This window comes from Odocoileus virginianus, chromosome 8, assembly GCF_023699985.2.
Source record: "Odocoileus virginianus isolate 20LAN1187 ecotype Illinois chromosome 8, Ovbor_1.2, whole genome shotgun sequence".
Classification (NCBI taxonomy): Eukaryota; Metazoa; Chordata; class Mammalia; order Artiodactyla; family Cervidae; genus Odocoileus; species Odocoileus virginianus.
The window spans coordinates 34,162,805-34,177,996 of NC_069681.1; the positions used below are offsets into that span (position 1 = coordinate 34,162,805).

General features: G+C 51.6%; 1 protein-coding gene across 1 annotated transcript; it reads left to right on the forward strand.

The window, feature by feature from the left end:
* The first annotated feature begins 10,476 nt into the window (after positions 1-10,476).
* LOC110140248 (G-protein coupled receptor 183-like) lies at positions 10,477-12,031 on the forward strand. The gene is made up of 2 exons (XM_020898575.2): positions 10,477-11,004; positions 11,359-12,031. The coding sequence occupies exons 1-2, from the start codon at positions 10,525-10,527 to the stop codon at positions 11,590-11,592; spliced, it is 714 nt and encodes a 237-aa protein (XP_020754234.2). The 5' UTR covers positions 10,477-10,524; the 3' UTR covers positions 11,593-12,031.
* The last annotated feature ends 3,161 nt before the right edge of the window (positions 12,032-15,192 follow it).

Sequence of the window (15,192 nt, forward strand, 5' to 3'; positions counted from 1 at the left end):
TCACGAGAAACTACCTTACTACCCAGAAGAGTTGAAATCGGGGCTTTTTCCCAGGAAGGAGTCAGTACCAGTGATAAATGTCACCAAAGTGGCCCCCACCTGTGTGTCGGGGCAAACATCTGCCCAGGGTCTGCTCTTCTTTTTATCATCCTGGGAGGGATCCTCCCATCCTTGGAAAGCCCCAGCCTCATCCTCTTAGCTCAGGATGGCACATAGACCTCATTTTCCCTCTGGGTCTCCGACCCTCTCATGTATGTGGGATTCCTGTCTGTAAGAATTAAAACGTGATTTTCTCCTGTTAATGTGTCTCATCAATTTAAATCTTAGAGCAGCCGGATGAACCTAGAAGGTAGAGGAAATGTTCCTTCCGCATCCTCAGCATTCGTCTCTGGGAAACCTCCTGGTTACTCCGGACTGGGGACCAGCTCCTCCTCACATGGTCACTTAGCACAGGGGTCCCCAACCTCTGGGCTGTGGGTCAGTTGTTGTTATTCAGCCGCTCAACTGTTTTGGACTTTTTTGGATCCCAGGGACTGCAGCACGCCAGGCTTCCCTGTCCTTCACTATCTCCCGGAGCTTGCTCAAACTCATGTCCATTGAATCAGTGATGCCATCCAACCGTCTCATCCTCTGCTGCTCCTGTCAGATCAGCCTCGGCATTAGGTTCCAAATAAAGTTCACAGCAAATGTAATGTGCTTGAATCATCCTGAAACTATCAGCCCATCCCACTCTGCAGACAAATTGTCTTCCATGAAACCGGTCCCTGGCCCCGAACAGGCTGGTGACCGCTGCCTTAGTAACCTGAACTCATTCTCTTCATTGGGTCCGAGGTCACGAGGTCACTGCCTGCTTTTCTGTCCACTTCACCAGAAGGAGGGCTTCTGTCGCTGTTGTAACCGTAGCTGCTTCTGGAAGTTCAGTGCAGTGCAGACTTTCGCTGCACACGAGGGAATAAATAGGTTATTCAAGTGTCTAGAAGCGGATCAACAATTAAATGGATTTTAAAAAGGAGGAAGAAACAACTACATCTGTAACCACTCCCCATCCTTTTCCTCCTGCATCATTAAAGAAATAAAAGGATAGAAAGTGCTGGCTTTCCAGACCCCGCCCCCACCCCGGGGGTGGCTGTACCCGGAACTGGTGCCTCTCCGCTTATGCTCGGGGCTGACGTTGTTCATGGAACACAGACAACCAAACCACACAGATGAGATAGGGGCACACCCCTGCTTTCCCTGGGCGGGCACAGATCAGATCAGAAATCCGTGCCCTGTGAGCCTGGGTGACACCCAGGGTGGTCGCCACGCTCAGACACCACCAGTCACAGCTGCAGGCGCTCTACCCGCCCCAGGGACAGCAGCATCAAGTCCTTTGTGTCCCTAAGATCTGGGTGACATCGTGGCCACCTCCTTAATTTCCAGCCCTGGCTGCAACCGCCTTATAATCGAAATTATCAGAAGCAGCACCTGGATCTTTGATGCAGTTAGCTGTGTGGCCTCAGACAAATTGCTTAACTTCTCTGAGCCCCATTTTCCTCATCTGTAAAATGGGGATAACAATGTCTCTTTGTGGACAATGTGAGTAGGTCCTCAATGATGGGTGCCATTACCATTACTGTCATTGCTATTGATTTTCTGGGCCAGGTGGAAGATGACAAATAGATTACAAGGAAGGCAGTTGTCAAGTCATCTTGAGACAGAGTCAGGACAGTCAAGGGATCAGGGAATTGCACCATAGTTTCAAACCCCAGCCTTTGGGGAGCATTGCATGTTTGGGGCTGTGAGGAGGTGGGTGTAGGGGTTAACAGGGTCCTCACTGTGAGGGAAGCCCCAAAAAGGAACTAGAAGCTGAAGGTTCTTGTCCTCTCTTCATGGAGAAAGCTGGGAAGCCTTGGTGGGTGGTCGGGGTGGGGGGGTGGCGGGAAATCCTGTGCCTGAATTTCTCCACTTGGAAGACAAAAATGTCAGACTGGATCAGGGTTCTTCTCTTTCCCTGTTGGATCTGACAGGTGGAAGTAAGGACCCTACTCAGTTGCTCAGTTGTGTCTGACTCTTGTGACCCCATGGACTGTAGCCCCTAGTCTCCTCCGTCCATAGGATTCTCCAGGCAAGAATACTGGAGTGGGTTCCCATTTCCTGTTCCAGGGGATCTTCCCAACCCAGGGATCAAATCCAGGTCTCCTGCATTGCAAGCAGATTCTTTACTATCTGAGCCACTAGAGAAGCCCTCCTCCGGGTGATGGTTAAAAATACATGCAGTAAAATATGTAAGATGAAAAAAACAACTTCTGTTAAAATGCAGTTATCCAAATGTTAAAAACCAGACTTCTAATACGAAACTCCTTTCATCTGATTCCTTATTAATAGCAACTGTAATTTCAAAGCCATGATGAGCAAATGTAGTTCAAATTCCTTGAATCACCTTCGATGGGCTATGACAAGAGGCATGATTTCCTTTTTAGATTCTGCATATAACAGGTATCATACGACATTTCTCTTTCTCTGTCTGGAGTGTCATGATTTCTATAAGTGACAGAGTCGGATGTACGCTTCATCCCACCGTGACTGGCCACCCACGACTGTTACCACACATCCAGGTTGCTCCTAGAGCCTCGTGAAAATAATGCGGTAATTTTTTCCATTCAAGTTCCCAGGCTTCCTGATCCCTGGCCCTCCAGGGACTAGGTGATGTTCCCACACCTTCCCCTGTAGCAGCCTCTATAGATAAAAGAGTGGCTGCCATTCCTACCCCCAAGGAACCCATCAGCTGGTTGAATGGAAACACCTCTGCCCAAGAAATGCCCAGAGAACAGCCCCAGACGGCGTGAAACCCAGCTCACCGTGCAGGTGACAAGCCCAGGATGGTGGCCGGTGATAAGGATGGTGCCCAGTGGGGGCTGCTACTAACTCTTGAACAAGATCATGAATGGCCACGAGAGATGATAACTTCATAAGGGATCAGATAGATTCCAGGCCGAGCAGGGACTGACCGACAACGTGTTTGTCTGAACACGGTGAGGAGCATCTGCGGACTTTTCGGTCACATGTCCACACAGAGGGGGCCAGAATATGCCACCCACATGTGCTTCTTTGGCATAAGGATTATTTTTAGCTGAAGGCAGTTAACAAAAATAGCAGAAAGAGAAGAAAAAAATATCCCTGGCTTCTTCCTGTCTGGCTTAAAAGCAGAAAATAAATTTCCATTTGTAAAGGCATTTCGCCCTCCTTACCAGAAAGACCTCAACTCTTAAATCTTCTGATAGGATGCTAGACTCTTCACCCAGAGCCAACAGAGAGGAATGTGCTGGAAACACCTTACTAAACACCCTCACCTTCCATTTGTTTCTCCATCTATTACCCTTGGCCACTTTTTCTCTGTCTTGTTAGTTTCCACCATGTGCTCTTTGTTAAAATGCTGTGTACTCATTCCTATCCACTTTAGTTCCTTCTTACCTGTGAAGGCTCCCATGCTGCATTAAAGTAAAAAATTTTAACATCAAATAAGATGTGTGCACCTTTTCTCTTATTAATCCGTCTCTCATCAGTTTAATTAGCACAGCCTCAGCCAAACCAGGTGGCGAAGTGGTAAAGAATCCTATGCAGGAGATGCCAGAGACGCGGGTTCGATCCCTGGGTCCGGAAGATCCCCTGGAGAAGGAAATGGCAGCCTGCTCCAGCATTCTTGCCTGGAGAATCCCACGGACAGAGGAGCCTGGCGGGCTGCAAAAAAGCCCATGGGGCCACAAAGAGTCGACAGAGTGACTAAGTGCGTGCATGCGCGCGCACACACAGACACAGACACACACACAGACACACACACAGACACACACACACGCCCAGCCACTAAACAGGGTACAACGGAAAAGTGTTTCCTTTCCCGGCACACACAGAAACGTGTTCCTGGCTCCAGGCTGGCACCCGCTAAATGCCTGTTGAGTGAATCATGCGTGACCAGGGTGAGGTGGGTGCATTCTACAGTCTCTTGCCCCGTTTGAGGCCTTCTGGGGTCTCCTCTGAGTGGGAGAATCCTAAATGTCTGGAGGGCCTGGAGGCAAGTTCCCTAGGGTTTGCAATCTGAGTGAAAGTCAGGCACCTCTGAACTAAGAAACTGTGTTAGTTCTTCCTTCCGGGCTGTTGGAGGGAATTTGATGGTGGAAGTTGCAGGTGAGACAGGACTGCTTCACAGACTTCTCTCCACCCCACCTGGGGCTCTGGAAGATGTCTTTTGGGGCCCATGGGGCCCCATGGCCTTTGCCAGTGGGAGACCAGTTAGGGGGGTGTGTTGATTCACATTCTAGACTGGAGGAGCCCAAGGCAGGTGGGATGTCAGGCCAGAGACACACAGTTCAGGGATGGGGGGTGGAAAAGGGCAGGGAGGCGGGTGGGGACTCTCTGGTTGACTGGTGAGCTGACTGGTGAGAGAAGCGACTTCCCTCCATGTTCAGGGAGTGCCCAGAAAGAAGCCCGTGCTTACATGCCCAGAACGAACAGCTTAGCAGCGAGGCCCAGTCTGCATCCCAGGGTGGGTCTGATGCCTCGTTTACTCGCCAGAGGTGTGGTGGGGGTACGCCTTCTCTGGGAGGCAGAGGAAGGGAGCACCCTGGCTCCATCAGCCGTCCACCTCCTGCCAAGCGCAGCCCTCGGGAGCACGGCCGGTCAGGGCTGCAAACTGGCTTTCAGGCTCCATCAAAGAGCCCTAAAGCCTGGATCATACTCCCAGGAAATCCCGAGTCAGGCGAAGCTCCCCTCACTTGCTCAACCCCAGCCTGAGCTCATCAGAGTCGCCTTAAAGCCCTTCTTGCTGAACTTCACTCCCTAGTCGTTGGGGCGGGGGTGGGATGGGGGAGAATGCTGGTGGGGTTTTGAAGTTCCTGACCCTGGTGGCTTGAGAGTCACACCTGTGGCCTACATGCCTGCCTGCAGGGGGCACAGAAATGGAAGAGGGAGGGACCGGTTCCTGGAGCAACGCTCCCCCACTTTGTCCTTTTTGGGAGGTGGGAGGCCTTGTGGCTGAGCGAGCTCTGAGCTCTGCCTGTGGCAGGGAGATCACCTTGCCTGATACCCCGGGTGTTTTTTTTTCTTCTTTCCTTTCTTTTTTTTTTTTTCTGCAGGGGTGGGTGAAGGAAAGAAGAGTGCAGTGAACTGATTCAATCCCTATAGCGGAGAGACTGCACGGGGCACATTTGATGCCCCAGGGCCTCTGGGGAGGCAGCTGACCCAGGCTCCACCCGGCTCCCTGGCATCACCCTTGGTGAGCGAGGTAAGCCCACCGGAGGTGAGTGTTTCTAGGCACCACGGGAAGGGCATGTCTCGCTGGGACTTGGGGAGAAAGGCTCAGATCACTCTGCCTTTCACACACACCCCCCTTCTCTCTGCTTCTCTCAGCCATGGGTGGAGCATCCTTACTCATCCCGGACACCCGGGGGTACTGCTGCCGCTCCTGATCAGGCAGCAGACAGGTCAGGCCAGAAAGACCCAAGGTCAGGGTCAGCCTCATATCCCTGAGCAAAACCGGCTGACAGAACCGGGTTAGACCTGGGGTGTAGCCTTCAGAACCCTCTGCAGGCCCTTTTGAGCATCTGTCCCTACGTGGCTGCACCAGCTGACCACCTGGCCCCGCGCGGTCACCACTGGGTGAGTCTCCAAGGCGCATAGTCTTGTGAAAGGGAGATGCATCCATAACTTTGTATCAAGATGGAGAAGGCTGTAGGAGAAGGGACATGTCTCTTCTTCCCTTCCTTTTGGCCTCATACAAGAGATGGATTAACAGGAGGAAAACGAACAGAAGCTGAATAACGTGTACACGTGGGGAGAGACCCAGGAAAACGAAGTCGCCAGAGTGGGCAAAACCATCACTTTTAGATATGTTCTCCAGCGAGAGACAACAGAAGATCTTGGGTGTCCGGGGTGGTGGGGGAGCCAGACGTGAGAGCAGGGCCCGAGAAGGGCAGGAGACAAGGGCAAGTTCGCTCTGCAGGTGACCCCTCGCCTTCTGCATTGACTGGAGTTTCCGGACATTGAGTCATTAACCTCTCTTCTTGGTAGGGCAAGGGAGATACCCTGACAAATAGAAATGTCTTCTTAAAAAAGGTTTACTTATTTACTTATGGCTATGCTGGGTCTCTGTTGTGGTTGTGGGCTTTTAGTGGGGGTTACTCTCTAGTTGCGGCGTGGGGCACAGGCTCTTGGGCTCCTGGGCTCTAGATCACAGGCTCGGTAGGTGTGGCATGCCAGGTTAGTTGCCCTGAGGCGTGTGAGATCTTTCCAGACTAGAGCTCGAACCCGCGTCCCCTGCACTGGCGAGCGGACTCTTCACCCCTGGACCACCAGGGAAGTCCTGAATGTCTTTCATTTAAGGGTAACTTCTACTTGGCTTTCAGCGCTTCTTCTGTGCCTGTGATTTCTTAAAAATAAGCAGGTTAAAATGATCCTTCGGCCAGAGAGGTGTGTTTTGGGGCAAATTCTGCTCCCCTGCAAGACCAAGAGCAGGTCGTTTTCTATGAGCAGGTGGGATGAGGCAGGGGCGATGGGCTGCTCTGCGTGTGTGGTGGGGAGAACCCGGGTCAGGGCGAGGATGCCGGTGCAGAAAGAGGCCGAGGAGCACACCTTGGGCGGGTGTGGGCCAGAGCCCAAGGCGCTGGGCAGTTAGTTGGTGCCCCTGGCGGGCAGGAGGGGACATTCCCGCCGAGGTCTGCAGTTAGGAGGGGGGTGGACCAGAGCAGACGGAGGAAAGGTCAGCGGGTCCGAGGCGTTAGGGCCCCTCTCTCGGGCAGGGAGGGGCTCCTCGTGTGGGTCAGATCTCCCCGGACTCCCACTTAGGGAGGTGGGTGTGGCAGCTCTGTGGTGCACCTCCCCGCAGGTTTCGGGGAGGAGGTGGCGCTTGGCGGGGCCCTGGGGTTATGCCATGTGCCCGGCACCCTGGGCTGTGGGCTGGTGTGTGGGGAAGAGGCCCAGGAAAGTCAGGAAGTGGGTCGCTTGCCCAGGGTGGGGTCTTTTAAAGTGCCAGTTCATCTCTGAGCCCAGTGAGGCCTGAACAGAAAAGGCAAGGGTCACACAAGGTTCCCACAGCCCTCCCGGTTGCAGCTCTGAGCCGACTGCTAGTGATTCCAACAGTGGAATCGACCTGTGGCTGGGACCCTCCTGAGCTAAACAGGCCCCTTGAGATGCCCTCCTTGCCTACTGGGAGGGCACAGAGCCTCTCCCCCAGCCCCCACCTCCGTGCGACCTGATGGTCAGATTGTTCAGGCAAGGAAGGCAAGAGGAGGAACAGCCTTCCCCCTGGACTTGGAGCTGGTGGGACCCCTGGGAAAGTGTACCCCCCTACCTACTTATCTCTGTCTAGCTGTCTGTTTACAGATCTATCTAGTCACCATCTCTATATCTCTGGCATCTATCATCTATCTACCATCTATTATCTACCTACCTATGTACCTGTGTATCTGTCTATCTAGTCATCATCACTGTATCATCTCCATCCATTCAGCCATCATACTGAGGTTCAAAGGACTTTTCAGAGCTCCTCTCTCTCCTGTTCTGATGGACTTACTTTCCATTTGAATGGAAGCATCTTCTCCATCTGCAGAGACTAGACAGAGCTCTCTATGCCTAGGTTGCAAAGAGGCACAGTCTACAGCAGGCTCCTTAATCTGTTGTTGTTCAGTCGCTCAGTTGTGTCCGACTCTTTGTGACCCCATGGACCATCGTCTGCCAGGCTCCTCTGTCCACGGGATTCTCCAGGCAAGAATACTGGAGTGGGTTGCCACTTCCTCCTCCAAGGGATCTGGCCGGCCCAGAGATCAAACCCAGGTCTCCTGCATTTGGCAAGGGGATTCTTTACCACTGAGCCACCAGGGAAGCCCCAGGCTCCATACTAGCCAGGACCAAATTAGCAAAGGAGGAGACAGCTGTGTCGTGACTCAAATAAGATAAGATTTGGGGCTCATGGAGCTGGTGCCCTTCAGCCAGCCCATGACCGAGTTCAGCACCTCCGCCTGGGTCTCTGGTTCTGTGAGCTACTTTTATTGTGGCCCTTGGGCAAACCGCATACCCTCTGCGCACCTGTGGACCACGTGGACAGTCACCCCGGCTCACTGGCTGCCCAGAGAACGCTGCTCCCCTTGTCTCAGCGTGGAAATTAAACGTTAAAGGATGATCAGAATGCAGATGACAGAAATGGAGGTGTGAAGAGCAAAGGCAGGTGGGGGAAATGGACTGGAAAAAAAGGGGAAAACACACATTTTTGGACAGACATCCCAATAGAAAAAGGGATGAAATACACAGGTACTTCATAAAGAAAAAAATATAAATGGCCAATAAACCAGAGAGAAGGTGCTTGCTGTCAGTGGTTATTAGGCAAATGACAGCCGAAACCACAAGAAAATACCCCTGCACACCCACCAGAATGGCTCCCCTGAAAAAGACTGACCATGCCTGGTGCTGGCAGAGTTGAGGTACCATGGGAATCTCAAACACGGTCAGACCATGAAGAGTGGCTCTTTGCAAACTGTTTGCCAGGACCCACCGAAACCAACCGTGCGAACCTGTGACCCATCAGCCCCACTCCTAGCTCTGTACCAGAGATGTGCTTAGTCGCTTGGTCATGTCTGACTCTCAGCGACACCATGGACTGCAGCACACAAGGCCGCCCTGTCCATCACCAACTCCTGGAGCTTGCTCAAACTCACGTCCATTGAGTCAGTGATGCCATCCAACCATCTCATCCTCTGTTGTCCCCTTCTCCTGCCTTCAATATTTCCCAGCAGCAGGGTCTTTTTCAATGAGTCATTTCTTCACATCAGGTGGCCAAACAATTGGAGTTTTAGCTTTAGCATCAGTCCTTCCAATGAATATTCAGGACTGATTTCCTTTAGGATTGATTGGTTGGATCTCCTTGCAGTTCAAGGGACTCTCTCAAGAGTTTTCTCCAACACCACAGATCAAAAGCATCAATTCTTCGGTGCTCAGCTTTCTCTATAGTCCAAATCTCACATGACTACTGGAAGAACCATAGCTTTGACTGGACAGATCTTTGTTGGCAAGGTAATGACTCTGCTTTTTAATATGCTGTCTAGGTTGGTCATAGTTTTTCTTCCAAGGAGCAAGTGTGTTTTAATTTCATGGCTGCAGTCACCATCTTCAGTGATTTTGGAACCCAAGAAAATAGTCTGTCACCATTTCCATTGTTTCCCCATCTATTTGCCTTGAAGTGATGGGATCAGATGCCATGATCTCAGTTTTCTGAATGTTGAGTTTTAAACCAGCTTTTTCACTCTCCTCTTTCATCAAGAGGCTTTTTAGTTCTTCTTCACTTTTTGCCATAGGGTGGTGTCATCTGCTTATCTGAGGTTATTGATATTTCTCCCAACAATTTTGATTCCAGCTTGCGCTTCATCCAGCCTGACATCTTGCATGATGTACTCTGCATATAAGTTAAATAAGCAGGGTGAGGATATACAGCCTTGATGTACTCCTTTCCCAATTTGGAAGCATCTGTTGTTCCATGTCCTGTTCTAACTGTTGCTTCTTGACCTGCACACAGATTCCTCAGGAGGCAGGTAAGGTGGTTTGGTAGTCCATGGTATACACAGCATATGATCTCATTAAAGCTCAGAGGCAGGCATGCTGAGTTGTGACTTTTTAAAACTCGTATTATTGGAGGACAATTGCCTTACAGTGTTGTGTTAGTTTCTGCTATACAACAAAGTGAGTCATCTGTGTGTACACGTATGGCCCCTCCCTCCTGAGCAGCCCTCCTTGGTCCCGCATCCCACCCATCCAGGTCTCAGTTATGATTTTATGTTTTTAAGCATTTATGATTTTATCTATTATGATTTTTATGGGTTTTTTTTATGTGGGCCATTTTAAAAGTCTTTATTGAATCTGCTATAATATTGCTTCTGTTTTCTTTATTTTGTTTTTTTTTTGGCCCGAAGTCATGCAGAATCCTAACTCCCCAAGGGAGGAATTGAACCCGCGCCCCATGAATTAGAAGGCGAAATATTAACCACTGGAGCAACAGGGAAGTCCCTGAGTTGTGATTTTAGAAGTTAGGGTATTGATTAAGCTCGAGTGGAGGTAGAGGTTGGGGTGGGCAATGGCGAGCTTCTGGGGGTGCTGGTGAGGTGCTTTCCTAAACTGAGTGCTGATCACACAGATGTGTTCATTTTGTAAAATTTTTAATTAAAAAGAGAGCATGTTCATGGGCATGAGGTTTCAGCAGATTGTGAAGTGTAGCTGTATTAGGGGTGAGGGCTTCCCCGGTGGCTCAGTGGTAGACTCCACCTGCAATGCAGGACACACGAGTTTGTCCTTGAGTTGGGAGGATCCCCTGGAGGAGGAAATAGCAACCCACTCCAGTAGTCTTTCCTGGAAAATCCCACAGACAGAGGAGCCTGGTGGGTTACAGCCCACAGGGTCACGAGAGAGTTGGCCACGACTGAGCAGAACAACAGCGAGACACATCAGAGGGGCAGCCCTGAGATGCAGCACTCCATCTAATTTTCTTGTCTTCCCCAGGATCTCTCTGACATGGCTTCAAGCACGGCTGACCCAAGCAGCCTTGTCCAGCACACCAACTCCTGCCTTCCCCACCATCCGCCCCGGGTGGCCAGCGTGATGCTCTCTCTGTTCTACACGGCCCTGTTGATCTTTGCTGTCCTGGGAAACGTCCTGGCCCTTCGCCTGGCCTGTCAAAAGGACGAGAAGATCAACTCAACAGGTGTCTTCCTGGTCCACCTGGCAGTGTCCGACCTCCTGTTCGTCCTGACCCTGCCCGGAAAGATCACCTACTTCCTGCTGGACTTCAGCTGGCCTTTCGGGGAGGGGCTCTGCAGGCTGACGGCCTTCATCTTCTTCGTGAACACCTACTCGGGCATCTACCTGATGACGTGCGTGAGCGTGGACCGCTACTTGGCGGTGGTCCGCGCCCACCAGTGTCCCCGGCTGCGTGAGCCAGGGCGGGCCCAGCTCATCTGTGCGGCTGTGTGGGTCCTGGCGATGCTGCAGACGGCGCCCCTGCTCGGGTTCACCATGACCACGCGCGTGGCCGGCAGGCTCACCTGCATGGAGTACGACAGCGTCCAGCGGGTGCTCACGCTGCCCGTCATGGTCCTGGTGACCTCTGCGCTGAGCTTCTGTGGCCCGGTGGCCGTCATCCTCTTCTGCTACGTGAAGATCACCGTCAAGCTGTGCCGGACGGCCCGGGACAACCCCCTGACTGGCCGGAGGGGCCACCACCGCAGGGCCCGCCTGCTCACGCTGGCGGTGCTGGCGGCCGTGGTCGTCTGCTGCACCCCCTACCACCTCCACGTCATCCAGTTCATGGTGACCAAGATGCTCCGCCAGCCCACCTGCCCCGAGCAGCGGGTTTTCAAACTGTGCCTGCAGCTCACCGTCTGCCTCATGAACTTGAACTGCAGCATCGACCCCGTCGTTTACTTCTTCGCATCCTCGCGTTACAGGAAATGGCTCCGCCGCCTTCTGAAACTCAAAGCATCACCATCCTCTCCCTCCTCCCCGCCGGGAAAAGCTTCCTCAGAAACACAAAGTATCAACCAGACGGGAGTCTCCTTGCCCTTGGAGGAGAATGAAGTCTAAGAGGTGATGGGCTTTCATACTGCACCTGGGGTTCAGGGGGGAGGAACCCAAGGTTGTACCATTTGGGGATTGGGTTCTTTAAGAAAAAGAATACAAAACCATAGATGCAAAGATAGGTACAAGGTCGTGGAAGGTGAGGAGCTCTGAAGCGTGCATTCATTAGCTTTGCCGTAAACCTACTTCTGGGGCTTTCCTGGTGGCTCAGCTGGTAAAGAATCTGCCTGCAATGCGGCAGACCTGTGTTGGATCCCTGGGTTGGGAAGACCCCCTGGAGAAGGGAAAGGCTACCCACTCCAGTATCCTTGCCTGGAGAAGTCCATGGACAGAGGAGCCTGGTGGGCTATAGTCCATGTGGTTGCAAAGAGCTGGACTTGACCGAAGTGACTTAGCACACAGCGTGCATCTCTCATGTATTCTAATAAACACCGCTTCATCCTTGGCCTCTGAAGGGTATGCAATTTCTTTTGGGAAAAGAGTATTTTCACACCAAATGCAGTCATGACCAGAAGAATCATTGGCTGAGAACTAGAGTCACAGTTTGGACAAGGTTTCTGATTTGGGGAGGCAAATTGTTGTAAAGAGCAAAGAAATACCCCTCCCCACAAAAGCCAAAATCTCTAAACCTTTGGAAAAATGCCAAGGTTTTCCTGAGAAAGTGAGAAAACGAGAGGAAGACGCCCTTCAATTTATTGGCCTGGTGGCCTCTGGGGTGGGGGAATGGGGTGAGGGACTGGGTGATCACTTTTGCAGGAAAAGTCTGATCTGGGGCAGGGGGTACACATTCCCGTATCACGTGTGTGAGCGGGAGCAGTCTGGGGGAAGGAAGAAAGACAAGAACGTGGGCATGAGCATTCATTTTTCAGTTGCGCGTGTCAGAAAGTGCTTATGCACGCGAGTGTTGTCTGCATTCGGTCAAGGCAAACCTTTCATGGCACTTTCTTGAGTTTAAAACACAACACAGGTCATTTTCACTTGGGTAATTTTGGATTTTTTGTGAAATAAAACACGTATTTGCCTGCCAAAGACAAGGGAGGCACTGGGGTCAGCGTGAGATCTGTCTCAGCCATGTGGGTCCAGCCCAACCAGCTCACAACCTCTGTGCTCCCCCCACCTCATGGGCACCCCCAGCCCTCCCCCCATCCCATGGACACCCCAGCCCTTCCCCCATGGACCCCTCCCCCCCCATGGACTCCCTAACCCTCCCCCATGGGGAGTCAATAATGAAGCATCATCAATCTGGTGACTTAAACCAGCAAAAATGTATGCTCTTGTTCTGGATGCTAAAAGTTCAAAGTCAAGGGATCACTAGGGCTGGTTCCTTCTCAAGCTGCAAGGGAGACTGATCTAGGCCTCTCTTGGCTTCTGGCGCTTTGCTGGCAGTTATCGGTGCTCCTTGGCTTGTAAAACATCACCCCCATCTCTGTCTCCATCTTCACCTGGTTTTCTCCCCTTGCGTCTCTGTCTTTACATGGCATTTTCTTCTTTTCCTAAGGACACCAGTCACCTTGGATTTGTTGTTGTTGCTGAGTCGCTAAGTTGTGTCTGACTCTTTGTGACCCCATGGACTGTAGCACACCAGGCTTCCCTGTTCTTCACTTTCTCCTGGAGTTTGCTCAGACTCATATCCATTGAATCAGTGATGCCATTCAACCATCTCATCCTCTGCCACCCCCTTCTCCTTTTGTCTTCAATCTTTCCCAGCATCAGGGTCTTTTCCAATGAAATCAGCTCTTCACATCAAGTGGTCAAAGTATTGGAGCTTCAACATCAGCCTTTCCAATGAATATTCAAGGTTGATTTCCTTTAGGAAGGACTGGTTTGAGCTCCATGCAGTCCAACGGACTCTCAAGAGTCTTCTCCACCCTAATGACCTCCTCTGAACTTGATTACACCTATTTCCAATTAAGGTCATATTCATAGGTACGGGTGGGGGTCAGGACTTGATCTTATTTGGGGACCCAGCTTTTAACACCCACCCATTTCTGAGCACCCCTCTTTCCAGACACTTTTCTCTGGAAGAATCTCAGCCCATCCCTGACCCCTCCTGTAAGCCCCTGTGATACCACATCAGAGCCCCGTGACCAAGGTGAGACTTGGAGGAGGGAGTAAGAGGGGTCTGGTTTAAATACTAGTTGGTCCAAAAAACAGGTCAACTGCCACAGCGTGTTTTTCAGCCTTACTCAAAATAACTGCATGTTAAAATGGAAGCATCAGAGTGACCCCCTCAGAGGGTCCCCTCACTCTGCGTGTGGGAGCCTGGTCCAGAGGAAGGTGTAGGGTCATGGGGTTGGGGGTGGGCCCTGTAGGTGGGGGCTCTATAACGAGGTCCCCGGGTCCCCTTCCAGCGCATGAACTACCCGTCGAGGTGTCTGGAAGTTTCTGCCCTTGGGTAGAAGGTCTCCTGATGACTTCTAAGAATTTCAATCACTTGACGTTTATAAGGAGGAAGAATGGAGAGTTTCAGAAATGGAGTTGGTAGATGCCCAAACGTCCCTCTGCTGTCAGCTTTGCCCAGAAGGCGTATTTTGCACTCAGAATCCCTGCTCCGTTGGCACCACCACACACCGCAAGCTAACCACGGTCCAGCTTTCACTACAGCTTTCTCTGTCTCCTCACCACGTCACGGTGCACGGGGCCGACACAGAGGTGAAGTCCCTCTGGGGGTGTGTGGGCTTGTGGGCGGCCAGGCTCAGACGGGCCGGGTTCCCTGAAGGTCGGGTCACACCTCAGGCCTCAGGAATCCATCGTGACAGGGACATTGGAACTGGTGACACGCTGTCACTCGTTTGCTCAGCTCAGTGAGGGCGGGGGCCACCGAGGCAGCCGGATAAGAAATCGGGGGCAGAGGCCCCTCAACTTTCTTGCTGCCGCCCTTTGGAAGACCTCTGTGGCAATTTCCCCAATCTTTATGAACTTCTAGCTGTTCTTTTTTGGTTTTAATATTTTAGATTTCCGCCCCTTTTGCTTCCCCTTTATTTATTTATTTGGGTGTACTGGGTCTTGGTCATGCGGGATCTTCAGTTGCAGCACACGGGCTCCCTAGTTGTGTCGTGAGAGCTTAGTTGTCCCATGGCCTGTGGGATGTTAGTTCCCCAACCAGGGACTGAACCTGAGTCCCTTGCATTGCAAGGAGGATTCTTAACCACTGGACCACCAGGAAAGTCCTGCTTACTCACTATTGATGCTGCGATAGACGTTCTCTTAGCAGACCTCACTTAGCCATCTCAGGAGCTCTGTGGGTCTGAGGGTCACGGACCGCACACCGCCTGCTTGTGGCCGGTGGCTTCTGCCCAGCTCCTGGTCTTCTGTGACCACAAGTGGGGCTCTGGGCTCCCCAAGACACAGCTGTGTTTGTTCCCAAATCTTCTCTTATCAGTTGTTATCAAAGTTAAATCATTATTACATAAGCCAATAAAGATTAAAGGCAAAAAGAGAGAGCTGTTGTTCTAAGAACTAAGTTAAATGCTTTGGGAAATTTGGTGAAGGTGAATTGCTTACAAAACAAAAAATGCTGTCACAATAGGTGTGAGTGTAACACTTATAGGTCATTTGGAAAAACGTAGAAATCCAAGATGACACACAATCTGATTGCTCTGCTGA